At 39.7% G+C, this 27,918-nt stretch overlaps 2 protein-coding genes across 5 annotated transcripts in view; both read left to right on the forward strand.

Annotated features, from left to right (window-relative positions):
* LOC119735028 (myosin heavy chain, striated muscle-like) overlaps positions 1-5,353 on the forward strand; it is a 66,092-nt gene extending 60,739 nt beyond the window's left edge. For both annotated transcript variants that reach the window (XM_038208713.1, XM_038208714.1), the window contains exons 42-43: positions 2,290-2,394; positions 3,329-5,353. In XM_038208713.1, the coding sequence (XP_038064641.1) occupies positions 2,290-2,349 (60 nt within the window). In that variant the 3' untranslated portion in view covers positions 2,350-2,394; positions 3,329-5,353. The remainder of the gene's footprint in view (positions 1-2,289; positions 2,395-3,328) is intronic.
* A 3,985-nt stretch (positions 5,354-9,338) lies between these two features.
* LOC119735029 (solute carrier organic anion transporter family member 3A1-like) lies at positions 9,339-24,346 on the forward strand. 3 transcript variants are annotated; one of them, XM_038208716.1, is made up of 9 exons: positions 9,339-9,664; positions 17,828-18,597; positions 19,038-19,367; positions 19,957-20,121; positions 20,605-20,806; positions 21,501-21,648; positions 21,947-22,149; positions 22,718-22,782; positions 23,842-24,346. In XM_038208716.1, exons 2-9 carry the CDS (start codon positions 17,898-17,900, stop codon positions 24,180-24,182), a joined length of 2,154 nt encoding a protein of 717 aa, XP_038064644.1. In that variant the 5' UTR covers positions 9,339-9,664; positions 17,828-17,897; the 3' UTR covers positions 24,183-24,346. The 3 variants fall into 3 exon arrangements, with proteins under 3 accessions (XP_038064644.1, XP_038064645.1, XP_038064643.1); XM_038208717.1 differs by lacking the exon at positions 9,339-9,664 and adding an exon at positions 11,943-12,108; XM_038208715.1 differs by lacking the exon at positions 9,339-9,664 and adding an exon at positions 12,753-12,877.
* Positions 24,347-27,918: the final 3,572 nt, after the last annotated feature.

Below are 27,918 nucleotides of genomic sequence, written 5' to 3' on the forward strand. Positions count from 1 at the left end.
GGCTGACATGTTTTTACAAACTGCCTGATGATTTGGTTTGTAATCAGTAAACAAATGCTAAGCTTTCTACAAGCTGTTTTTAATTCCCACTTGGCCATTTGTCAAGGCTGACTCAGCACACCTATATTTCCCAGCAGCGAGCAATCATGCCAATTGACCAATGAATGGGGTCTTAATTTAACATGCCGTTTGTTTGACAAGAAACCAAAATTACTAAAAGGCAGAGTCATTGCATGACAAACGTCCTTGTTTCTCGCAAAAACCCAACACTTGTTTCTAGCCTAATTTGCACAGTTGTTCAAGCCATTGCTTTTATTACTGATCATAAAATGTGGGCAGCATGGCCTATGCACCACAACTGACAGGGTTTTAGATGAAGACAAGACAAGTTTGCATGAGGAAATCTGTGGGAGATGTGCAATAGTAGTGTGGCAAACTGAGCAGAGAAGTTGTTAAACAGCAAGTCTTGACTTGCTGGTTTTGATTGTGCATGCTTTGTTATACCTCCTGGCATGAATACTTCTTTCAAGTTGGTGTTGGTTTCAATTTCAAATGATGAAATGTCAGGTTTGTAAGCATCTATTTTCAGTCAAATTTGTCTCTTTGTAACATATTGTTTCAAATATGCTGCAGCTAGAAAGTATGTTTTGAAAGCATATCTCCATCAGCTTCATATTTCTTTGACATTTGTGTGACAAGTTTGTGCATGTGTGCATGCAACACAAAGTTTTGCAGATGCCATTTGGAGGCGGGTTTGAAACACCCACTGCTTTAAGCATGGAGTTTTCATGTCAAGCTGCGGTTACTTCCATCACTTTCCAGCATACCATATTTGTCAAGAGTGAACCAGTTTAGCTGATGTGTTGCTAACTTTGGACAGCACAGAGGCTTATAACCCACTGGGTTTCCATGTAAAGCTGTACTCCATTGGGACCAGCTTCGTGAAAGAGTAAAGTAATGGTAATCAGGGTTTGTCTGCTGAAGGACGGGTCCTTATCTACCTGTGAACATCTGATCACGTCTTGATTATCATGGGAACCAGTGTTATACTGCACTTCATTTGCATGGCAATATGTCACATTATCATACTTACGCTTCTTATATTTTGCAAATCCACTTCACACTAACAGTTCTCACATCCATTATTAACTTCTTTTTTTCCTCACTTTCTTTACCTCTAACTACATGATTTTTTCATTTAAGTCCACTTGTCTCATTAAATCCACTTGTCTCATATAATATAAATTTCAATTTTTTAAGAAAATCGCTCTTTGTAATTCACTGAACTAGTTGTACACTGAGTGAATTACTGGGAAATCAGCTTCAAATTATTTGGATAACACTGTGAAAAACACTTTTGAGGACAGTTTGAAATGTTTGGTTCAGCATGAAACCTAATTTTACTTCACAAGCAGTTTTTTGGATCTAAAAATCACTTTCCAAATCAACTGTGAGGTTGCAAGCTCAGCTTCATTTCAATTTAAAATAAAATTTGAAAGGAAATATGTCACTGTTTGCTTCATTGCTAACTTTTTACTGCCGACATGCACTGTACTTTCGGGGGGGGGGGGGGGTTGTTGACAAGGCACATTTCTATTCATGCCTGAGGCTAAGCATTTTCCAAGTGCCTTTTTTTCTGAGCATGTGCCATTTCTTGTGTGAATTTTCATCAAATTGAATAGTCTTTTTATTTGAAGCATTTCTAAGCCGATTGTGTTCCATGCGTGTACTACCTTTTCATTGCATGATCAAAGAGTGATTCCAACTTAATTCAAATGCTACATAAAAAGTATGAGATTGTTTGATTATCAACGCTTTATCAGTGTATATGAACATATGAAACAATTTGCATTTACTGTAATAATAACTCATTACACAGCAATTTGGCAAAAATCAATTTTCTAAATCATTTAATTTGTTTCTCTTTCTTCCTCCATTTCCCTACCATTCAATCCCACCAATCCATCTCTTTATTCCCTCTCTCTTGTAATAATGTCCACATGATTTCTTGCCCCTTGTCCATTCCCTACTATCTTCTCATCTGTTTGTTTCCTTTGTGTCTATTTATCTGTCTGTCTGTCTGTTGACTCTTGTTGTATTGTTGTCTTGTTTCCATTCTCCATGCCTTCAATGCCTTCTACTGTTCCTTCCTTCTCTGCCCCACACTACCACATCCTCTTACTTCTACACCATTCCTGCCAAAATAAAATATGCATTATTACCCCCCCCCCCTCCCCCTAAACTTCATTCCACCTCTTCTGGACTTACCTCCCACTTCACATCTTATAGAAAACTACCAGTGGATCCTCCTCTGTCATGAGGAGTGCGTCCTCATCTTCTCGCCATTAGATGTCTCATCACCACCATCCCAGCATATCATTCTAGATCTCAATGGTAAATCTCACACTCTTCATATGGGTCGGGTTATAGTTTCTTCAGAAGTTATGTGCAGATCTTTTGCCCAACTTAAGGGTTTTTGCATATTGAGTGGAGAACATTACCCAACTCTATGAATGAAGAACACATCAAGGATCTAGGTCAAAGATATCAAGAGAAGAAGCTTGAAACAAACTGGGTTGGAATGATGATTTCTGTGAGAAGTCATCAATAAGAATTTTATTTTCAGTTTTTTTGGATTGATGTGAAAAAGCATCTTATTGTCCATATGGCAAAATGAAAATAGAGTCTTTGTTGGGCTTCCTAAAGTTACAACAGTGAGCAATTTGGTGCCAGGGATTACATCATAGACACCAGACTACATTCTTAGTGACAGCAATTTACCAAGCCAGATGAGCTTTACTGCAAAAACAATACGGAACATTTTGTTTTCAAAATTTTACAGAAGGATTTGCGTTGGTTAAGCCACTGTTTCTACTGCCTAGTACATTGCATGAATTGCATACTGTACTGAACGGTTTTGATTCTAAAATAGAATCAATACCCAAGGACTGCAGGAATCTATGTTGAAGGCAAGCCATGAAATAAGACCATACTATCCATAAGTAAGATTTGAGTTGTGCCAAAGAGGTCTTGGAATTTAAGTTTTGAGAAAGTTTATTAGATCAGTGACGTTGAATCAATGACTGAGAATGTGAAAAGCCATTTTGAAGCAAGTCAGGAAATCAGACCATACAAGTAATACAAGAGATTGAGCTGTGACACAGAAGTCCTTTTGAATTTAATTTTGGAACAGTTTTATGAAATTGATTAAGACTTACTTGAGACTGTGGAAAGCAGTCTTGAGCATTGTCACAGAAATGTTTGACATTTGATTTTGGGAAGATTGTCTTTATAAATTTGTGTGCTGGTTTGTTGTCTTTCCCAACAGGGTGGTTTCAGCCGATTCCCTTTGCCAACCCCTCGGGCTAGTGCTTCCCCAAGTAATGAACGCAGTAGCCGCAGCAACCGCAGTAGTCGCAGTTCCGTAACATCAACCAATGGAAAGGACCAGCAAGAAGAAGAAGAAGAAGAAGAAGAAGAAGAGGAGGAGAGAGGAGGAGGAGGAATAGGTTGATGATACGGACACTGATTGTTCTTAGCATCTATAATAGCAATATAGCTGTGTATGTTATTTATGTAGTATGAGGACATGCAACTTTTGACAGAGCGATATTTTTGTGCTTCATTTTCAGACATTCATTGTTTGTACAGTTAACACAATCGTGTCACAGAAAACTTTTTTTCTTTTTTCTCTGATCAATCAGAAATGAGTGTATTATTATTCTCCTTTTTTTTGTAGGCCCCAAACCCCCAAAATGCTTTGTGGGGGCGGAGCTAATTGGGGGACAAAAGGCAATAATTCTAGTTTTTTTCCCACAATTGAGTATTCTAGTACAGTACTTTTAATATGAGTAATACTAAAACAGGTGCATTCAGTGTCATGCAATAGTTTGAAAAAGATGATTAGTTTATTTATTGGTTTTAAAGTATTATATAACTTCATAGTATTTAATAGTCTATAGTATTTAATTTCACCATTTAAAATATAAAACTTATTTATATTTGTCATTTATAAGGACTTTCTCTTCTTAAAAAATATGCTAATTATACTATAAAAATATTCACCATACTTTTGCTGGTTTGACAAAGTATGACTGTATTAAAATGTTTAAAATGGTATCACAGTCAAAGAAAATGAAGGCAAGGATTCGGCTGAATAGATTCGGAGCCTAAAATCTTGACCTTTTGACCTGGGAACCATGTTTGAATAAATTAAAATGCTGATTGAGGATTAACCAATCGGATGAAGCCAGTACAAAGTTTTTGATGTAACCGGAGTGAAACTGCATGTAACAAGGGTTAGTTAAACGGTTTATAGAAAACCTGTGTGGTTTTTGTTGAAAGCAAACCGTCCAGTGGTTTTTCGAGACTCACCAAGTGGTTTGATGAACAAGGAGATGACAAGATGCGACTTTAACCAAATCAGTTTTTACATATGAAGGTTGTTGGGGAAGAATTCTTTCGTAGAAGCACACCGGTTTTAAACAATGAAAGGTTTAGATGTTTGCAGTTATGTAGTGAGAAGATGAATTGAGTAATACGCCAATCTGGGCTGAATGATATGCAGATGTTTTTGTAACGGTACCTATAAGGAGCCTATGTCACCGTAATTTCCCTCACAAATATTGCAAGTGATTGTATTTTAATGGTAGCTCTTAGTGGTACTTACCTCGTGTGTAATCAGTCCTTTATTTTTCAAATCATGTATCTTAACTTTGGTGCATACTTCATACTTAAAGAAAGTTGTTTGGAATTGTTAAATAACGAGTACAATTGTCTCATTCCAAACTGAGGACATTTAATTGTAACCTTGTATTCTGGAAAACGTGAACCGTGGGCATGATTGAAAACCAAGTAATGGAAAATTGAAATCTGATAAGTGTAAATACACAACAGATCACTGGTTTATCGTATGAGGAGTGGAAAACTTTGTTTGGATAGTTGACGTGTATTATAAACCGCGTTTTACTAGTAACTAGTTCACTTGGAACCGTTTGAAATATAGAAGAGGTGGAGGAGACTTGGGCTGGTTACCACCCATGAGGTTTGGACTGGTGGAGGCATTGAAACAATGTAAACTACGTTTGGCATGGTATAATAGGATGCAGTAACTAGACTCTTTATAACTGCGTTATCTAAACTAGATATTAATTAAACCGGTTTTTAGGTTAGGTATAGTTGATGGTTTATGATGTGAAACCTAATGTGGCTTTCATGGCAATCGATTGCTTCATTGTATGAGTTGTTCGTGTATGTCATGTGGTCGTTTCCCCTTTGAAAACAATGCTAATGATTAAACATGCGTGGGTTGGTACCAATTCGCTATTTAACAAAATAAAAAATTGTCAAAGAATTCATGTTGTTGGAGTCATGCTCTCGTGTATACCATGCTCTAGTTTCCTAGCTGGCAGCCACAAAACACTGCGCCTCACGTGCGACATATAGAAAATATTCTCTCTACATTTCGGTTCACGAGTTAAAAAAGCTGTTTAAATGTGCATTTTCACACGAAACAATTATCTTGGATGAAATGTGGCTCATCTTTTTGGCCATCATAATTGGGCGTCTCATATATAAGCCCCGCCCCTTGATTGGCAGCACGTTTGAGCTCTCACCAATCACTTGTCATGCAAGTGTAGCTAGCCTGTACAATATTTAACAATCCCTAATTCTGCACGGGTCGTGAACTTGTGGCTAGACAAGAACGCTTTGAATTCCTTTGTTTAGTTTGAATAGCAGCCTTGAGGAAAAAGTACTAAAATAGCACCAGAATCACTATATTTAGCGACAGATTCACGGCTGATTGCAGTCCATTGTATCCAAGCACATTGTTACGTTTGACAGTTCAGTGGTGCACAAAGGATAGGGCCGGGAGCGTTTCTATTTTTAACTCCGCTTTTCTTTGGTAAAGTTCGCACGGTCTAGTGGCCATTCTGGTGGTTTCTCCTTCGTTTATTCTGCATGCTCTGACCCCCGCGACTGAGTTTTTGCACACCGTCGCAAAAACGTTCGCACAGATAAACAAGTATTTGTGGCCTGGTATTCCCAAAATCGTTTTAATTTAATTTTCTACAGCAGCTTTCTTATGGATTATGGCAAAGGTATTTGAAATGAGCGAGAATTTTGTTCATCGTAATTAAGAATCTGTTTAGGATACATGTATGAAGGTTTAACCTCGCACGTCAATCAATTAAGTAGGCCACATTTTGCTGATGTTTTTCTATAAGACAAACACATTTACGTTGTTAATGGAAACTTAATCCATAGAGAATCACGTTACAATATCTGGGTTTGATTTGTCCTTTAGTTTTCGAACAAAAAATGCCGGAAATGCATGAAGCTGCTGGAGCAATGCTGCTTCAATTTGCAAAGTTCAACATCATCACAAACAAGCTTGCTAAGTTTATAATAATTTGAGTCTATACTAGCCAAATGTCATGTAATGTGTAGGCCCATATTGTACGCAATTCGATGCATCTGCTGACATCCAAGAAGATTGCTACACGACAGAAAAAGAGACTCATTTCAAGCTATATCTGGTCCAAGTACTCGACAACAGAACTTCGTTGCGGATGTCTTCTTTGTAAGTTTAAGTTAAAAACAACAACCTCGTTCCCAGTGTGTCGAACAGTACCGGTACGCTCCCACCACTACCTGCTATCTCCTATTGGAAACGAGGTTGGAAATAAAGTAGGCCCTGGGGACGAGTTTGTATAAACAATGAATGCAAAAATGTTGACTCCTGCTTATTCAAGCGATATACAGAAAACATTGCCCTCTTACTCCGCCATTACGCTAAGGTCTATATGCATCAGAAACGTGGACAGTTAGAAATATTATTGAGGCCTAACAGGCTTTTGAGATGTAGAATTGTAGATGTTATGCTACAATTTGGAATATTATAATAATATAAGAAAGGGGGTTTTTGCAAACGATCAAAATAAGACAACTGAACTATTTCAGTCATGTCAAGAGACATGAACGCACCCAGAGAACGCTGTGAGATGGATGTATCGAAGGCTAACGTGGACGTCAAGAGTGGGAGGGGCAACATTAAACAATGGACCAATCACAGCCTCGAGTGCACACGATTGGCGCGACAGGGTTCGTTGGCTGTCCACTACATGCTTCGGAGTTGGCACCACTGATACAGTTTCACGTTACATCAAGAAACCTTCACCAATCCCGACAGGCCCTCATAGTTATTATCACAATGACGTCATGTTACTCAGTGGGTCCAGAGGATTTGCTTGGATTATTTATTAATCATGAACAAGGAGGCGGGTACGAAAGCCCTGTAGTGCCATCAAGTATATATTTCGCCAAGTTCGTTTTTATGAGTTATATATTTCGCCAAGTTCGTTTTTATGAGTTATATATTTCGCCAAGTTCGTTTTTATGAGTTATATATTTCGCCAAGTTCGTTTTTATGAGATACATTTTGTCGAAGTTCGTTTTTATGAGATACATTTTGTTGAAGTTCGTTTTTATGAGTTACATTTTCTCGAAGTTCGTTTTTATGAGTTACATTTTCTCGAAGTTCGTTTTTATGAGATACATTTTGTCGAAGTTCGTTTTTATGAGATATATTTTACGGAGTTACGGAGTTTTATGAAGTTACGGAGCCCCTAAAGGACATCCAAAATTATTTTCTTATCTCGTGCGCACGACATAATATCTCGTGCGCACGAGATAATTATAAGTATTAACGGAGCTTGCTGCACTTGCAGCGGACGAGTTTGTGTGTAACGAAAGCAGCGTGTCTGGTACGCTGCCCCTAAAGGAACATCCAAAATTATGTTATTATCTCGTGCGCACGACATACTATCTCGTGCGCATGACATATATCTCGTGCGCACGACATGCGCAAGCTCCGTTAATGCTTATAATTATCTCGTGCGCACGAGATATATGTCGTGCGCACGAGATATATGTCGTGCGCACGAGATATATGTCGTGCGCACGTGATAATTATCTCGTGCGCACGAGATATTATGTCGTGCGCACGTGATATATGTCGTGCGCCAGTGATAATTATCTCGTGCGCACGAGATATTATGTCGTGCGCACGAGATAAAAAATAATTTTGGATGTCCCTTTAGGGGCTCCGTAACTTCATTAAACTCCGTAATTCCGTAAAATATAACTCATAAAAACGAACTTGGCGAAATATATAACTCATAAAAAACGAACCTTGGGAAATATATAACTCATAAAAACGAACCTGGCGAAATATATAACTCATAAAAACGAACCTTGCGAAATATATAACTCATAAAAACGAACTTGGCGAAATATATAACTCATAAAAACGAACTTGGCGAAATAAATAACTCATAAAAACGAACCTGGCGAAATATATAACTCATAAAAACGAACTTGGCGAAATATATAACTCATAAAAACGAACCTGGCGAAATATATAACTCATAAAAACGAACCTGCGAAATATATAACTCATAAAAACGAACTTGGCGAAATATATAACTCATAAAACGAACCTTGCGAAATATATAACTCATAAAAACGAACTTGGCGAAATATATAACTCATAAAAACGAACTTGGCGAAATATATAACTCATAAAAACGAACTTGGCGAAATATATAACTCATAAAAACGAACCTGGCGAAATATATAACTCATAAAAACGAACCTTGCGAAATATATAACTCATAAAAACGAACTTGGCGAAATATATAAGTCATAAAAACGAACCTGGCGAAATATATAACTCATAAAAACGAACTTGGCGAAATATATAACTCATAAAAACGAACTTGGCGAAATATATAACTCATAAAAACGAACTTGGCGAAATATATAACTCATAAAAACGAACTTGGCGAAATATATACTTGATGGCACTACAGGGCTTTCGTAGGCGGGCAACCAATAATGATATGTTGTCACGGCCATAAGGTTTGAATAAAAAAACCTGTATAACAAATTGGTCAATCTCCTTGTTTATCCTCGTACAAATTGTGGAGATCTTTCCTTATAAGCCATATGGGCATATGCATGAAAACGCATAGGCCTAGAATAATGTTAATTAGTCACATGCAGCAAGCATTTTGTTTTGTAATATCAAGACGAATACTGATTTTGTTGCAGTTGTTTGCTTGTTTGTTTGTTTGTTTGTTTTTGGGGGTTGTTTTTTTGTTTGTTTGTTGGGGTGTTGGGTGGGTTGTTTGTGGTGGGTTTTTTTTGGGGGGGGGGGTGGGGGAGAAAGAAGAAAGAAAAGCAACCGTGCATGCATCACAGCAAGACCTCTACCATTCGTTCATTGGCTGCATTGCGCCGCATCATGATGACGTCACTCTTCTCGTCAAAAAAGCGTCTCCATTTTGTGTACATTGCGGATACGTCGACAGAAATTTAGACGTTCAATATTTTTTTGAGCGAAAGGCCTTTCTTCTGAAGTATGATTTCAAGAGTTATGGATTCACAGGAAAAGGTTAATTAATAGAGTGGCACTAGCACGTTTAAGGTGTGAAGAACCCTGAAACTATTTTTAAAGCTCTTTTGCTGTATTTCAATGTAAATGGGCCCTCCGTGTTTAGTGTTTGTGACGACTGAATCCGGTGCATTCGCGTAAACGAACTACACTGTGACAACCCACCGAGATAGCTGGAGCTCTAAAACGGCCGACAAAAAAACTGGGGTAAGTGGAAGTCATTTCCTCACTTGAATGCTAATAGTTAGCAGAGTACTTACAATGTTTGAGGGGTTTTCGAGTGCAACATGCCAAAAAACGGAGAACAACCCCAAGAATCAGGGAGCAATGAATGCTTAATCGGGCTTTGATTTTTCCTGAGTATGTGTGTAAATGGAGTTCTCATCCGAGACGATGGAAAATCACACACGATGAGATCATGTTAATCATATATTTTAGACTGGAGCCTGTGAGGTCAAAATTATCGTAGTTAATGAGAGACAACGTTGACGACTTTGCAAATACCCAGTAGCCTATATATATACATGTAGGTCTATGTACAAAACTTGAACATGACTCTCTCGCACCCTATACAAATGGCCGCGGTGATCAGTCTTTTGATCAGTTTTTTGATTTCGTGGCGAAACGAATTACCTGCAAAGTGAACGTCGACCTCTTTCAGCACACATCATTGAAATTTGTGCTGATCCCCTAGAAAGAGCACTGAAGAATACAGGCCTTCAACTAACAAGTCACAACATCACAAATTGACAACTTCCTGTGATCTCATTCTAGACGATATCCCAAGTCGAAATGTGACAGGTTGATTTGTACACAGACCACTATCTGCCATGTTTGGTTATACTTGGCTTATAGAGAATGACAACATGATACTGATAATGTGGTATATGTTCAAAGGGAAATGTAAAACGATTGCACAATAAATGTATGTGCAAAGCTAGGAAGGAAACGTCAGAAATTTAGTTCTCCCCCCCCCAATATTTAAAATGTCGGAACATCAGTATAAAAGGCTTCTCGATCTCTTACATCACTGAAATGCACTGCCTATCCATAACATTTAAATTTAGGCCTACAAACGTTTCCCACCATTGTTTAAAGATATATTGGTCTTATAATTTCTGTAGAGATCTAATTCACTGGCCACTTTCAGTCATGGAACGTAAAAATAGTCAACATCCATTAAATGACCATTTAAGGAATACAATTTTTGCAGTTGGGCTGCATTATTGTGCATGCAGAATATATTTTGGAAACAGTCTTACCGTGCACCGAGCATGGGTCGTACCGTCCACACAGCTTGCGACACGGCCGATTGTTGCATCCGCGATAATCTTGTCGTTGAGAAGCAAGGCGAAATAAATATTGTGTGCTGATAACACCAGATTTTAAATCGATGAAATTCAAATAATGCTATGCCTGCCTTGTATTTCATTTGTAACGCCGCAACTGAGTGTTCAAACGCAGTATCAATATTTCTACGAAAAAGTGTTGACCTGTAGGATTGACAGATCCAAATGGACAAGGTCCTCGACTTGTGCAGCATATCCACTAATTCATGCTTAGAAATTCAGCATCCTCCCCCCAAAAATGTCAAATTTAGACCTAATAGGGGGCATATACAAGTCATGTATTACCATGTTATAGAAGTTTGTTGATAAAAATACTCTATTGAAATGAACAAGTACATTTGTTTCCTTCGGCGACTTCATTTTTTCTGAGTATTGTCCGAGATCTTAAAAAAATACTTTTTTTTTAAATACTGAACGTAAGTTTGAAAGATTAACTACAGTTGTCTATACTTCATATGTATTTGAAACTTAGACGAAACGAACGTCGATCAGAGCCTACTGATCGGAACGTTGAGTTTCACAACCAACCTGTCACCGTTCTTTTCAGAACCACACATCTTCTCAAAAGAGATTCTTCCACATGGTGTTACCGCAAATGAGTGAGCACTCGTTTATAACTTTTCACCGTTTTACACTAAATTCATCGTTGAATATTTGCAACTTCAAAATGAAAACGGGGAAGGTCTGTTTTTATTGCATAAATATCGAGGTATTTTGTCAGCACTTTCCTGATAATGAACCCTTTGTACCTCGGTCGCCTAAACTTTGACACCTTCAAATACCAGGCGGTATCTGAGGACAGATTGTGTACTGAGGTCGCAAGCAAACCACGTCGATTGATAGCTTGAGATTGCTCACCATTCTACCCCCAAATCCCGCCCACTGCTAATGCGCGAGATGATGCGAATCTTTCAACGACCGACCACTGGACGAGGCGACATGGAACGCTGAAGAAAAACGTGCCAAATCTGTACTTGTTGCAATTGCGCATGCGAGCATATATTATAGTGCCTCATTGTTATTAGTTCAAAGCCATAATGCATGTATACCCTAAACATGGACATACACGTTTATGCCGCATGACTTCGAGTTTATCACGTTTGTATGACGTCAGTTTGGGCTGGGTCAGGCGATCGCGCGACTCGCCGTAAAAAAAGGAAAGCTAATCGGCATCGTGACAATAATTATTGAGTATGCGGAGTCAACGGTTTAAACGTGACTCGTAAAAACGTCTGCTTTATAATAGGTTACATTAAGGGACTTTGCTCTATTTTGGATTTTCCAGCAGGAACCGCAAAAAAGGTGAGTTTCCTTTATTAAAAAACTTTAGTTTTGTTGTTTTTATGAAGCAAATTGATTTGAAAAGTTGTATTATACTTTTTGGTGAACAAAAATCCGAGTCAGTGCCTGCAAAGAACTACCCGCAAACTGGAAAATGATGTGTTTGTAGTAGCATTGGGGATTTGTTTATATACGTATAATCAAGCATTGCTGCTGCGTACAAGTTCTGAAATTGGTAGAGTTTGGTTTGCTGTCAATCTGGCATTTATCCTTACCCAGATTTGAATGACGCTAAGTTCTGGTTGTACAAATTGAAAAGAAAACAGGAATTTTTGTGTCCCCCCCCCTTTTTCACTCCAGTTTCAATGTAGGTGTATTATTTAGAAAGCCGATAAGAAATTTGCTGCAGCAATCAAATGTAAAGTTGTAAAAAAAAAGGCAAAGAAAATACCCAAAAAAAAGTCAGCGGCGCGGCCGAATTTAGGCGCGGCATTCAATATATCTCCACTCTTTCATCAATCATTCCTATATCTTTGTTCGGATCATTTCCCATGTGCCAATACCGTGCCACTTTCACACAAATAATACGACTGTAGTCAAGGCCGTGCTGTATTTGGGAGGCCATATATTGTCAATGCCAAACGTTTTTTTTTTATAAAGATACGCACCACTTGCAATTTTCAGTAGTCGGCGAGAAAACCCCTCGTACAAACAGGCAGTAAACAGTGGGCCAAATTGCCATATTCGACGGCACATGCAACCGAGTTTGGTCAGAGCGGTGATTTGTATCGTAAGTACTTTTAATGTCACTTTTGGAGGATGTTATGGAGACCAAGTTGAGAGACAAATAGAATGAGCAATTGGGGAGGGTTGTAAAAGAATTTGTTAAGATCTGGAACTCGTATAGAAGTGTGTCATTTCGAATAAAAGTTTTCTTGTGTGGTTAAGAAAGGAATATCGATTCAACGTTTCGAACAGTACCTTTTCGCCGTCGGGAGATTTAAGAATCATTCAGTGATAAGATCATGCCGATGACTTCCTAGCAAAACTATCCATTGTTTTAAAGTTCATGTCATGATTAATTTTATTTATTCGGCATGAGATATACTTATCAAACAATATAGTACAACACAGTAATACAAATATAGCCAGTGGCAAATGTCAGGAATTTACCAACAAAAGTAGAACTGTGTGACTCGAATTAAGGCCTTTAATTCCTATTCCACTGGTTCTGTAATAAAACTTCAAAATCCACCCATATATACTCCTGATTGACATCAAGGAATTACAATTCCTGTCATATTTCCACTTACTTGACTCCTATATTGCTTGCTTTATGTACGCGTATACTGTCCTATGGGTTTAGAGTCCAGCCCATGTAACTTTTAAGGTCATTTTCAGACTATATTGTCTGTTCAGAGTGCTGTGAGGGTCATTTCTATAATGGTGTTCGTGGACGATTGAGGTATTAAATCAAATTCCATTCAACCATGAATGACCTCGGTTGCTATACACTTTGTTAAATCACGGTCCCTGACCGCCACTCAATGAATAGGTTGTGTGAGCGTAAACCGTAAATTTTGAAAAGAGAAAGAAAACATCATTAAAAGAAATTCTGCTGATACTGCAAATGTGTATTTTCATAGCAGGGGTGTAGCAGTGTTTCTTTCAGACCTTAGTCCGAGACTAGATTTGGATTTTATATTTTTTTTTTACAAGCGCAGTGGAAGCCGCTGTGGCAGCAGAGTTCGCTATTAACTTTGGAACTTGGGCAGTGTGAATGCAAATGCAGTCTTGGATCAAGACTATAGTCTAATTAGTATCCCCTTTAAGTGCCAAACATTTTACCGTTCTTTAAACAAAGTTACACAGAATTTCATTCGAATTTAGAGATGTTTACTAATACTAGAGCCACAATTCCGAAGATGCGCTCAGAAGGTGCGAAATGTTCAAGCCCTGGCGCCATTTTGACGTCTACTCCACAATCACAATAAACATTCATGAGCTTTCTAGTTAGTCAGAACTTTTATTTTTTATCTCGATATAAAAAGAAATCTTGTAGGCCGGAAGAATACCGCCAAGGGAACACCTATTGTTTTCTGGTTAAAGAAGTAATGTTTAATACTTTAACCATAATTTGATTTCTCCCAACTAGTTTGGACCTTTGATAGTTTTATTTTTACAAAAAGTCGTTTTTGAATTTGTGTTTTTGTGCCCAAACAAGTAGACTGGTTCCAGTCGCTACATTATCGATTCTATAAGGGTGGCGGGAACGAAGTCAGTTAATGTTTGGCCGCAAATAGTTTGTGCATAATTTTTAATTAAACGTGGGCCGAATTTGTTTTCGGTCGACGTCACACTCAAACGTGACAAATCAATATTTCGGGGTTAACCTCGAAAATTGCACGCACAGTATACGTCTTGAACAACTAAAGATAACACAATGAACTGACTTTTCCATAGTTTCTAAACAGCACCGCCATTACTCCTCAAGAAAACAGTGTTCTCATGTACATGTACCTGTAGGCCAACGATAGTGTGCGCAACACCTGAAGAATTTTTTTTAACACAAGTCTGTTGATTGTTGAGAGAAACTTTTGTCAAACAATACAAATATTATGGGGGAAAAACAATACACTCGTTCTCCGAACGATAGCTTGAGAAATCTTTAATGTATTGAGTTGAAATTCGGTCTGGTTGTTTGTTTCTGATATATAACACAAATCTGTTGCTTGTTGAGAGAAAATATTGTCAAACAATAAAAATATTATCGCCCGAACAATCCAGTGTGTACACCGCGAAAAATACAATCCGAACGAAAGTCAACTTTAATGGGGAAAAAAAATACACTCGTTTTCCGACCGATAACTTGAGAAGTCTTTAATGTATTGAGTTGAAATTCGGTCTGGTTGTTTGTTTGTGATATATAACACAGGTCTGTTGATTGTTGAGAGAAATTGTCAAATAATAAAACCATTATAGCCCGAACAATCCAGTGTTTTCACCGCGAAAAATACAATCCGAACGAAAGTCAACTTTTATGGGGACAAAAAACAATACACTCGTTTTCCGACCGAACGATAACCTGAGAAATTGTTGATGTACTGAGTTGAGAGAAATTGTCAAATAAGAAAAATATTATAGCCCGAACAATCAAGTGTGTTCACCGCGAAAAATACAATCCGAACGAAAATCAACTTTTATGGGGAACAAACTAAGTTGATTCGGTCATTTTTTTTGTGGACGAGTTGTCGTGAAATTATACTGGCGATCGTGACACATTATGAACAATTCCTTAATATTTCTTGAGAGCCAGTAGTCTTTTTATTCTATATAGCTACAGAGTTGGGTGCAAACATTTCGTGAAGGGGTGGTTTGCAAGAGAGAAATACATTTCCCACCAATTTTGTATTGAAATAGAATGAAATAGAAGTTCATTTCAACTGTAAATCAAATGACAAGGATCTATGTCAGTTAAAAACAAATACTGAATGGCTTTAAATTGTTACATGGGAGGAATATTATCGTTCGGTAAAATCTGGACTTTTCCATTTCAATCGGCTTCGCCTCGTGAAATAGAAAAGTCCAGATTTTACCTTGCGATAATATTCCTCCCATTTCACTCTGAGCCACTGGATATTTGTATACTGGTGTGCTTCCCACTCGCAATGCGTCCCCAATAACCTTAGCCATCTTTTTGAGGATATCAAATGTAAATTGTTTGCAACGTTTTTGTAAGTGGAACGCGCACTTGTTTTTTTTAGGCGGGAACAAAAGACGTAGGTTCCTCCTTTTATGCTAGGTTATGTTCAATAATAATAATATGCGTCCATAGTCACAAAATAAAAAAAACATTGATGAACCTACGAGAATTTGAGTGAACGGGATCATTGGGTCATTTAGGCAGATAGGTTCACATCTTAAAAACAAAACGTTAACTATACGTCTGCTTAGCGGTCATGTCAGGATTTTATCGTTTCCTTGTTTTGGGAAAAAGATTATAACGACAATTTTGCTGAGTGGTTTATAGAATCTGTTGAACGGCATGGTTGACGCCGTGCCATGAATTGCGATGCTAGAACCTCGCCCCATTTTCGGTATTTCGCAAAATCCAAGCGGCGATAGTGGAATTATGTGACCCAGTTGCACTGAAACAAGATCCACAAGCTCATGCGGCGAAAATGAATGATAAGAGATAAAACAAGGCAGAACACGACTTATCATCATAGAATGAAATACTTTATCTTGGTGTTTCATCAGGTCGTCGTGCCCAGCTAGCTTTCGGTTTCAACTTACAGAACACAACTTACTACTTTGTAGGCGTCTGACTCACAGACTATTAACTTACCCCATGTGCCTCTATCCCTGGGTATTTTCAAAATTTATTCATTTTTTTTCATGAGGTTACTAATACTTATCTTTAGAGAGTACATATTCAAATACAGCGCTCGGTATAAGAAACAACAGTAAATCAGTTAAGAACTGGACACCCCCCCCCATTTAAAAGGATACTTTTAGTCCTCTTGATATTCATACACGAGAATTGTTGTTTTTTTGCAAGCCAGATGATCACTTTCATACTTTTCATTTGAAAATCATGCATTGATGAATGTTCGTACAGTACCACGCTCGTTTCAAGTCTGTCATCAGATACCGTCAAAACTTCAAACCACGGATTAAAGAACACACCCGCCTGGGCCGCGGCAGGCCCTCCCAGAAGCCAGACACAGGGTCGTATCAGTTACTCCAACCTTATATATCACACAGGGGAGCTGGGACATTGAACTTAAAGACCCCTAGAAGACGTGACATGAGACCCATGGCGAACTACGGCTCAAAGCCGCTACAAAATCTGGAAGAGATTATCACATCTTCTCACATCTTTCTAAGCGGGTTCTGTTCATTTCACTGGAAGTAACGAGTGATTTTGACCTTAAAGGGAAGTCCGAGACTTGAGACAAAATTACAAATTTAAATCGATAACAACGGAATGCGGATCCGTCAATACGGATTCGCACTAACGGATTGTGGATCCGTAACTACGGAAACGTCCTAAAGGATCGCGAATCCGTTTTCCCCCTTGGCCTTCTCGCTGGCGCTATTGGGCTTTTCATGCATGGGTACAAATTTGGTTTCGTGACAAATGTATATTAGGTTTTTAGTTCGTTTCTTTGTTGTGTGACCTCAGGTCGCAACGTTACTCAGTAGGCTCGTGTCTCAAACCTTAAGTCCTCCCGAGTGGGGGGTGTACCGTAAATCTCCAGATCGGAAATCAGACGACACGACCCCCTTAAGCGTTCGTAACTCATCGCCTGAGTGTGTTTATTCACAGGTTGTTATTTCCTGCGTTAAAGTTCGAACGAGTCTGAAAGTTGAGGGCATTATAGTTGTCCTGGATCGGTTGCGCGTGACAAATGCGCTGCTCAGCCGCCGTTTGTGGCCATTAGTTTGATATAAGCAAACATGCATAGCTTGGTCATCGTTAACTCGTAAATCGCACGAATGGTCTCGTTTTGGAGTTTGTCAAGTACTCGTTAGGCACATTTGGACCATCCCAAGGGGGCTATCCGGATGAGGTATTGAGTCGTTTCGACTTGAACTTCGCGGTAAAGGCCCATACAGCTAAATACTTGGAGCATAGTCTGAATTTTTGACAAGTCTTGCATGTGTTATAATTTCCCTCTATTTGTGAACTTGAAATTGAAGATCGGCATTTCTTTTCGATTTTGTTCCGTTTTAGTTTATCGTGCCTAAAACGACGAAATCATTTCGCCGAGTCACACTGACTTCCTCACTTAACCGATACAACGATGAATGGAAGCACGCAGCCAGACATGGACGGCCCGAGTGATGGCGGGTCAGCGACTACACGCCAGCGGACCAAAGACGAGATGTGCTGTTGCTGCATCTGCTTTCATCCACGCTGCCTCCAACCATTGGCATCCCTTACACTATTCATTATCAATGTATGTCTCCTGTTATGCTTCTCGGCCGCCGCCCTGGCCGTCTTTGAAGGCCTAGTCACCACTATCGAGACACGCTACCAGTTGAGTGCGGCAGAGATCGGCCTGAGTGCCTCCATGTTCACGGCTGGTACGGCCGTGTCTACTGTCATTGTCACGCACTTTGGTGGTAGACCTACCAGCCGCCGTCCGATCTGGATCGGGCTGGGCGGGCTGTGCTTGGCTCTCGGTGCGGCCTTGCATGCCTTACCTCAATTCGTCCTGTCCCCCTACCAGCCGCCCAGCTCGGTATTCCTGGGGTCTTCCTCCGACACTAACTCCTCGGAGTTTATCAGCGGGCTCTGCAACTCTGATGCCGGGATCGGGACGGGAGATGATTCGTCGTGCGAAGCGGAAGATCGGGAAATACTCCGAGACAACAACGTCGCTTACATTATCATCGTGATTGGGCAGATTGTCCTGGGTGTGGGTTACGGACCTCTGGTACCACTCACATTGGCCTATGTAGATGATAATGCTACAAGAGGAACTACTGGCTTAGCATCGGGTAAGTTACAAAGACTCAGTTGCTGTGAAACAATTCTGCCGCAAGATGACAGATTTCTATTTTTGGGCAGCAAATGATTTCCTTCTCCTTACAAAAATATCCAATCGGGATGAAATTCAACATCAACTTCAGTGAAGTAAGAGATTTTATTTTGTATTTAAATTGCACATTCATCCGAATTTTGTTCCACCGTTTATTTTGACTGACGGTTTATATCAGGTGCTCCCGTACCTCATTAACTTATGGAAAGTGAAAATCGCATCAAGGTTAGAATTAAGAAGATAAAATTGGCACACAGTTCGAATCGAAGGGAAAGGCAAAATGCACAACATATTGCCCTTTCCGATCTATCAGACCATTATCTCGGCGCAGACAGACAATCTGTCCAAGTAATTCCCCTCGTGAATTGTTATTGTAATTTATCCCGATTTCTGTCTTAGGAATTCTAGAGAGCATGTTCGGTTTAGGAGCCATCATTGGCTTCCAGATAGCCAGCGCAGTGGTGGGTCTCTGGGTGGACTTTTACCGTGTCGATGCCGCTACTGTTTCGGGGCTAACGCCGCATGACCACGGTTGGGTGGGAGCCTGGTGGCTCGGTATGCTCATCGAAGCCGTCATCTTCTTCGTACTCGCACTTCCGATGTTCGGCTTTCCGATGCGCATCCCTGGTGCCCGCAAAGACAAAGATGCGAAGAGGGTTGAAGAGATCGATCTTGGTGGTAATGACGGGGACGAGATTGTGAAGACATCGGCACTCAAGGATCTGAAAGGTGAAACGATGTGATTCATAGGTTTAGTGCACATTTCTTTTGGGTAAACATTACTTCCTTTTATTAGAATCATCTCACTATTGTTTATAGAGTTGATGCCTACTGATATCTTCACATTTTTGTTTGTTTGTGCAACACAACTTGTTCTGCCACATGAATAATAAGCTTATTGTAAATCAAATTTGTTTTATTTTGCCCTTTACCGACGCATAAACAACATACACTCAGTGAGTTACCTCCCGAGCGAAAGTTGAAAAAAATCACTCGGGTGGGACTGGAACCCACGACCTCCTGCTTTCTAGTGCAGATGTCTTACCACTCGACCACCGAGCTAACGGGATCGGTCGGCTGGTTCCGGGACGGTTACCATATACAATAAGCTTGTATAACGGGATCGGTAACCATAATATACAAGCTTATTGTTTATGGTAACCTGTATATAGGCCTGTCGATGTGTTAGCCGTTGAAACATTGCCGTTGAAACATTGTTTCCCTTCATTTTGTCTTTCCACGAAATTATATCATGCAAGTCGCCCTATCATAAAGTTTATAACTGACCAACTTCTTTTCTGAATTTCATTTCCCACAGAGTGGCCTCGCTCAGTTTGGCGCCTCCTTAAAAACTTGGTTTTCCTGCTGGCCTGTCTGTCGTTCGTCACAGAGGGCGCCCTTGTCTATTCGCTGGCAGCATTCTTCCCAAAGTACATGCAAGTGCAGTTCGGTCTGGATGTTTTCTCGGCCAACCTTATAGCGGGTACAAAACCGATGTTCTCTCTTAGTCATTATAATCACACAGAACAATGTTCTTATTAGGTCATCAAAAATAAACAAAACTTCTGGAGAATATTTTGACTAAATCTGAGATTTTAAACGCCAAATATTACGCCATCTGTACTCGATCCTTTCAAAATTTGAACAAAAGTATTTTTCTCTATCTATTCGGGAAAGGAACTAACCTGCCATACAAGGCAAAATATCTTTCCATTTCACCACAAAATAAATTTTAGACTGTACTGCGGATGGACGGGCATATCCAGTGGAACATATCCGGGCAAAGATTTAGAAAACTGATATCCATCTGATGGTCAGAACACATTGGTCGAAACGTCGAGTTATTAACACTTCTGGATATAGTCGCTTCACGTTGTGTATCCGATACACTTTCACAACTTAAATTAAAGTAGTAAACAATTTGAAGTGGCTTAACTCAAATTCATTATTTTTTGTTTGCTGTTAGGTTTTGCCTTCGTGCCACCGTGGGCTATAGGCGCGCTGATCGGGGGCATCATTGTCAAGAAACTCGGGCCTCACATTCAGGGCTCGGCAGCCATGGGCCTGGTATCCGGCGTACTCGCCTGCAGCTTTACTGTGGTACTTATATTCATTGGATGTGACAACCCACCCATCGCTGGAGTGACCGTCGGGTACCACGGATATGAGTAAGTGCGATAAAAAAGAAAGAATTAAACTGACACCAACCTCGTCCCGAGAGCTTATACTTTATTTGCAACTTTATTTGGAAACGTTCTTCCTGTATCCTGATTCGATACCGCAATAGCAAGTAATGGATTTATATCGAGTACTTGGTAATTTATTTCCAACGTGTAGTACGTGTTTAAGTGTGAATTATAACGTACACTTCCCCTTTTCCGTTTTGCTTATAATATCAATAATTATGGTGAAAATTGTGACATAATCATTAACTTTGAAAACAAATCGTGTTTTCAGATCTCGCGCCATGACGAATTGAGGCTGTACCCAGACAGGAACCGCATAAAAAAAACACTGATTTAATGGGCAGGCACCAGACCGTTCTACCTAATTTGCGTATGCAAGATTTTGAACATGCAAAAAAGTAATGTTCAATACCAGTGACAGAGCAGGTAGTGGGAGGTACAGCTCGACACAGTGGGACCGAGGTTGAAACTAACACATACTACTTGGGCCCAAATCGCTACAGTGATGTAGGGCATATAGGCCTACATACCTTAAGCTTAAACTGTCTTAATTCCATTAAATGTTATACAAGCTATATTTTTGGATGGTTAAATTTCATAAAACCACACCAATAGAGGCAAGGTATGAGAGTTGAATCCATTGTAATCGAACCTTTCTCTTTCAACTACCTGACAGCTTGGACCCCAACTTGAGTCTTGAATCAGCATGTAACACAGACTGTCTCTGCCCAGTTGACACGGCCTATGCTCCGCAATGTGGCTCGGACGGAGTGACGTATTTCTCGCCCTGCCATGCTGGGTGTACCCAGATCCCGGGAAATAAGGTACAGCCGGACTCATTGTATTCTGTGAAAACGATTGCCAGTGAATCTGGTAAAAAACTAAAACTAAAACGACAAACAAGAAATAAGTAAAACCAAAATGACCTACCCCCACCCCCCCCTCCCCCAAACTCAAATCCCAACCAAAACCCAACTCAACCCACATAACCCAACACAACTCAACCCAACCCAACCCAACCCATTCGTCAACATTGGTTAACCAATTAAGCATTACAATAATTTTTAGAATGAGGGAAGATTTTAGAATAATAGATCACAATTGCATATTTTCCACATCCAGACATATACAGGTTGCTCATGCCTAATGCCTGATGATCCTGCAACTACCCCCTCTGACGTCATGGTCACACCCACGCCCTCTGCGTTGACCTTTGGCCTTTGTCCATACACTTGCACCAATGTGGTGGCTTTTATCGTGCTGATGGTTCTGTGGGCGATCACTCTAAGCTCAGCCACGTCCCCGCGGATCATCATAATCGTCAGGTAAGACAGACAGGAAAATCAAAACAACCTCGTTTCCAGGATGAGCGACCCCACCATGCGATGTGTGATTCTTGGTTCAGCTCGTGCCGAACTTCTGAAGAAATTATAAGAATAACGTGTGACGTTGAAGTTATAACAATAAAGTTGATTTAGGTGGTACATATGCATATATACGTTCATTCAAAATGCGCTATTGGTAGAGGGAGCATGCGCTTAAGACCGGTGTAGCGTGAATATCCGACTCCATGAAATATGGACTCATTGGTAGTATTGCGCAGGCGTAAGTGTGATAATAGCCTATTTATAGGCCGATTATAGGAGACTTGTCACGTGTGGGGGATTAACCAATAATAGGGAAAAGGAGTCTAATTTTCATAGGAGTCGGATTTTCATATGACACCGGAACATGAGCTGTACATACTGTGGTGCCGGATTCATTTATTTTACCTCTGATAGTAATTTTGTATTGCTGAATCGGCCTAGTTTATGGTTCTAAGTTTGTTAAATTTTGAATAGAACCGGTGAAAAGTACCTTTAATTGTACCCTTTTCGTCTTTATTTTTACTAGCTCCGTCCACCCATCTGACAAGTCCTTGGCGCTTGGTATTAGCCGCGTGCTGATGTTGCTTATTGGTAAGGTTATTCATTCAACGTTTTGTCAATCAATTTATAAACGTTTTCCCTGAAATGGCAACATTTGGGGAGAACGGCACTGCACTGTTATGTCAAAAGCAGAAACCGCCCACCTCTCTGAACACGATCAACCGGCAATGTCCTATAATAAAACGGGACGCGTATATTCTCAGGAAGGTTGGGGCCAATTCATGAATAATTCAGTAGTTTCGATGGGAAAATTGTGTTTATTCATGAGAACAGAACAATGACATGGATAGCATTGTTCTTATGATTTAGTCAACCAGTTACATTAAAACGTTTTAAAGAACGATTGTTGTTGAGCTCGACATCAATCGTTCTTTAAAATGATTTAATGCTATGGCGGATAGCGAGATGAGCCATGGTTACAAAGATATCTTGGTCGAATCCTGCTCACTTTCATCGACTATTTTTTCATCTCCAAATTTATCGTTGAAATAATTAAAATCTAAGGAAAAAAAGAACCTTTGTCTTGCAGTGATTCAAAGGAAAAACTGAATAATTCATGAATTGCCCCTCACCCTCCTTGGAAAAAAATACGCAAACGGGACACAAACCAACACACGTAAGTGTGTATTTGCCTGCAATCGGGGACCCCTATTGTCCATCTTCTGTTTGTACTTCAACTTTATAGGAAGACCTTCCACATGTTTTGTACACGAATCCAGATAGGGGACCTCTCGGGAATTGGGGACCCTTGTGTCCTCTTTTGTTCAACGTCCCCTATTGAATGCAGAGACAAACTCGATGTCACAAACGCGAACAAGGACTAAAACGACGGCCGACTACGTTCTAGTACAGTATGACCTATGTCCAAACATAATCATTCATGGCATAGGCTACACACAACTTTCTAACCGTCCCGGAAGCCCAGACATAAACGATACAATCATTCCAAAAAAAAAAAAAGATGAAGAAAAGATACGAGCCTTCATACGACACCGGCGCACTGATTCATTTAAACTGATAGAGGCCTACACAGAGATTGCCTCATTTATAAAATATTAGTTCTTATCTTTGTCGCATCTTTCCATACAGGTTCCCTTCCTTTCCCGTTTTTGTACGGTGCATGTATCGACTCAGCCTGCCTGGTGTGGCAGACCCTTTGCGGTGAACGCGGCTCCTGTTCTATCTATGACATCGTGCAGTTCAGGCGGACCATCTACGCCTTGACAGCCGCCTTGATTGCCGTACAGTGCCTGGCCTTTGCCGCTATCTGGCTGATTGCTCGAATGAGGGCCAAGCAAAACACGCAAGGGAAAAACGCTAACGGAGAAATGGCGGGAACAGAAGCAGCGGGAAAAGATGGTGCCAAAATGTCGCCACCCAACGGCTCGCAAAATGAGGGGTACGCCAACGAAGAGGGAACTTTCATGTAAGATTTGTTGGATTTCTCTTAACATGAGAGAGCGAAGACTTGATCATGTGAAATCTACTGAGTTTTTGGGGTCATAGGCCTACAACATGCCGTGTCGCGTCGAGAAAATGGCTTAATGTCCTCCGATTTCAACAAGTTCAGCTCTTTCTAAACGTGATAACTAAAAGATGTTAGACCATGTCAATTCAATCAAATTAGGTTTTGCCCTTCACCAACGTTTAAACACTGTATACTCAGTGTACCTCCCGAGTGAAAGATGGAAAAAAATCACTCGGGTGGGACTCGAACCCACGACCTCCTGCTTTCTAGTGCAGATGTCTTACCACTCGATCACCGAGCTAACGGGATCGGTTGGCTGGTTCGAATCTGATGTACAAGCAGCGGGTACCGCATGAACTATTATAAGATGGAATTTTGGTGAAGGGCAAAACCTAATTTGATTTATATCACCCCGACGCAAAATTCAATCTGTCAAATTTCTCGATTTGATGAACGTTATCGTTGTGGATGTTGATGTACATTAGGTTATTGTATGTAGCTAGAAAAATGATGTACAGGCACTTCAAACTAACGAACATTCCAAAGTTACGTACGGTATTTTATATAACTTTATACGTCATAACTGTTTATACAGGCTACTTGCGTTGTTATTTTTCGTACATCATTTTAAGTTTAAGATAGCATACAGTCTTTGGTAAATTCAAAGTAGAGTGTTAACAAATTTCATTTAGTCAGTTATTGCACGAGTTTTATTAAAGAGTTACCATTTTGTTTTATAAGTATACACTAGATTTTAGTTAAGTTACCGGGAAGTTTATACGACAGGTAACGGTTTTGTAGGTAGATTATTATTCTATGGAAATGTACAAGCACAATAAAACACCAGCAAAAAGTTCATTTGTAGGATGTGACAGCATTGTTGATGTACCCTAACGTAGCGCGGCCCCTAACGTGGCGCACTTTGAGTTTTCGCCTGTTGCTCCTAGCTAGAGCAAAAGTTTTAACTTAAATTTCACAGAAAGTGAAATTTTATCAAGTTCTAAACACTCCCGCTCATAAATCACGAGTTTATGTACCCATTACAATGTAAGAAGAAACATGTTTTTTTCGGCGTAATTTTCTGATGTTATTTCGAAGTGCACAGTGAACCCTTTGAAAATGTTCCCCCAAAATTGGAAAATTATTTTCTGACAAATTTCCAGTTGGGTATGTATAAGTAGAGATAATGATGGTTTATCAGAATTTATCAGAGATTTATTCAAGTGCGCCACGTTCGAGAACACTCAGCCGATTTGTGCCCAATTTCCGGACGCCACCGTTTTTGAATTTCGGATTAAATTTCATGACACCGAAATTATTCACGGAGGTTAAAAAGCAAGCATTAATAAGGTAAAAGTACCAGTATTTCACTGAATGAATTTCAAGTTTGTCAACAAAGAAGTTTGTGCCACGTAAGGGAACACCACTATAATGTTTAACAATTGTTGACTGCTGTGATGTGGGATATGTCGTTTTTGAACACCCGAGGGCGCATGGCACCCGAGGCGAAGCCGAGGGTGCTATGCGCCCTCGGGTGTTCAAAACATCACAACAGTCGGCAATTGTTTTGTTATATCGCTGTCACGGATTCTTTGGATTTTGATGTACAAATCACGAAAACAACTGAACAACAGCAGTAAACAACAAACGTGACAATCGAACGCCAACTCACGTGCATGTCGCGTGCCGGCTCGTCTGCTAGTTCACTGCTCCCATTCATGTGTGAAAACATGGTGAAATAGCGTGGGTACCAACGATAGAAGCGTTTCACACATTATAGTCTGGACTCATATTCACTTCCCTTCTTTTGTTCCTTTTGTTTAGACTTGAACTTTTGTTATACAAATAACTTCACGAGGTGACAGATGGAATGTTCAATTTCACGATGCGAATGTCATCGAATAAATTATTCTTTCCATTGCATGAATGTCAAACATTATACATTCCACAAGGTCCATGAGGCGAAGCCCACCGAATTAAATTATTCTTTCCACTGCACGAATGTGAAACATTCATTATTTGTATTATACAGCACCTGAATCAATCCTCGTCATCTGATTGATGACGATTGAGCAACCAATTGTGTGACCGTGCAATGGAACTACATGTAGTATTATTAGCCAGTTCCATTCTAAGGTGAGGAGGGAAGTAGTATCCTTACATGATAGTTGTATATAGACATGGCACCACGTGATCTGAAACCACACACCCAAACCCAGACATTACCTCATCCACATTGGAATGCATGAACCCCAACTTACTAAATGAATAATGTATACGATGTACTGAGACACAATAAACCAAGCAAGCATCGAAGCAACAACTATTATCCATGTGCTAGTGACAAGCGCACTACATTACAATGTCATTTAAAAGGGATCATGGGATAAAATGTTCTTAGGACCACAGTCATTTTGTACAACTTTCTGATCCTTTTAAAAATGCACGAAAACTATTTGACTCTCCTTTTCGGTTAATTTCATTAAACATTTACAATTTCCATGCTTTTGCGAACAACTGAGGGCGCTGTAACTGTAATGTCGTTTCAGGGATTTTCTGTTCAAATTGTGAACCCAAAAAATACTCATTGAAAAAGTTTGTTCATTGGCTTACTGCCATGTACGACACATCAAATCACCGAATGAAATTCACGACAACAAAACTAATTCAAAGTTCTGGCACCTTTTGGTGCTGAAATAGCTGTAACATTGAGGTTTCTGCCTGAAATGACATCACACTTTTGCTCATGAATATGGAAATTGCATGTTAGCATAAAAAAACAAACACACACACACACACCCATACTTGTTTCACATGACTAGTGTGGACTTTCCATTGCTTTCGTGTAGTTAAGAAAAACCAGTGAAAAAACTCATTTTTCTCAAACTGTGAAAACTCTTTCAACCCAATTTTTTTTCTATGATTCCCTTTAGTGTTTCTCTTCATTCTGCTACGGATAAACCTAACCCAAAAATGCCTCTAAACCTGTTTTCCAGAAATGGGGAAACACTGTGTGGACGTGGGCAAGTCCACACAACGTCGGTGCTACCTACATTATGTGGACGTCTTTTGTTCGGAAGTCCACACTGCGTATGTAAGACAAGCTCACCCACACACACACCAAAATACTCTTGAAAATCTCAAATTCAGAATTGAAAATAAGGTTAAATGGACAATATTTGCATGTCCCTTTAAGGCACAGAGTATTTAGTGGAGGGGATTGCTGTTCAAATTGTGAGCCTAAACATTTGCTCATTAAAAACATTTGAGTATGAAGTTTTCTCATTGGCTTACCGTGATGCACTGCTACTACAATGAATCACCAAAAAAAGAGAATATTTACTTCAGTTAAAAGAAAAGAAAAGCCACAATTCTGTCAACTTTTGATGCTCAAGCAGCTGTAGCACTGTTTCTGCCTTGGATTATATCACAGTTTTGCTCATGAATGTGGAAACTTGCACTGGCATAAAAACCAAATACGCACTAAAACACCCCTGAAAGTGGCAATATGAATATTGGAAATTCAAGTTAAGTGCGGTACAAAGGTGTCTTTTCAAGGATTGCATTGCCTGCTTTGTCCCCTTGTGCTTACAGCAGAACTTTTGACACAGGTTCGTCAGTCCAATACAGTGGCCAAACGTTCAAACTTCCATACATTTCTGTTGGTAATACTGTCTCCAATGAACATTGCGAGTTGT

The sequence above is a fragment of the Patiria miniata genome, unplaced genomic scaffold, assembly GCF_015706575.1.
Source record: "Patiria miniata isolate m_02_andy unplaced genomic scaffold, ASM1570657v1 HiC_scaffold_28, whole genome shotgun sequence".
Classification (NCBI taxonomy): Eukaryota; Metazoa; Echinodermata; class Asteroidea; order Valvatida; family Asterinidae; genus Patiria; species Patiria miniata.

Bases quoted from the DNA above. Each gene is read 5' to 3' on its own strand.
- LOC119735029 (XM_038208716.1), top strand. From the start codon at position 17,898: ATGAATGGAAGCACGCAGCCAGACATGGACGGCCCGAGTGATGGCGGG. The intron at 18,598-19,037 runs GTAAGTTACAAA...TTTCTGTCTTAG, and splicing joins AACTACTGGCTTAGCATCGG to GAATTCTAGAGAGCATGTTC. The intron at 22,150-22,717 runs GTAAGACAGACA...TATTTTTACTAG, and splicing joins CGGATCATCATAATCGTCAG to CTCCGTCCACCCATCTGACA.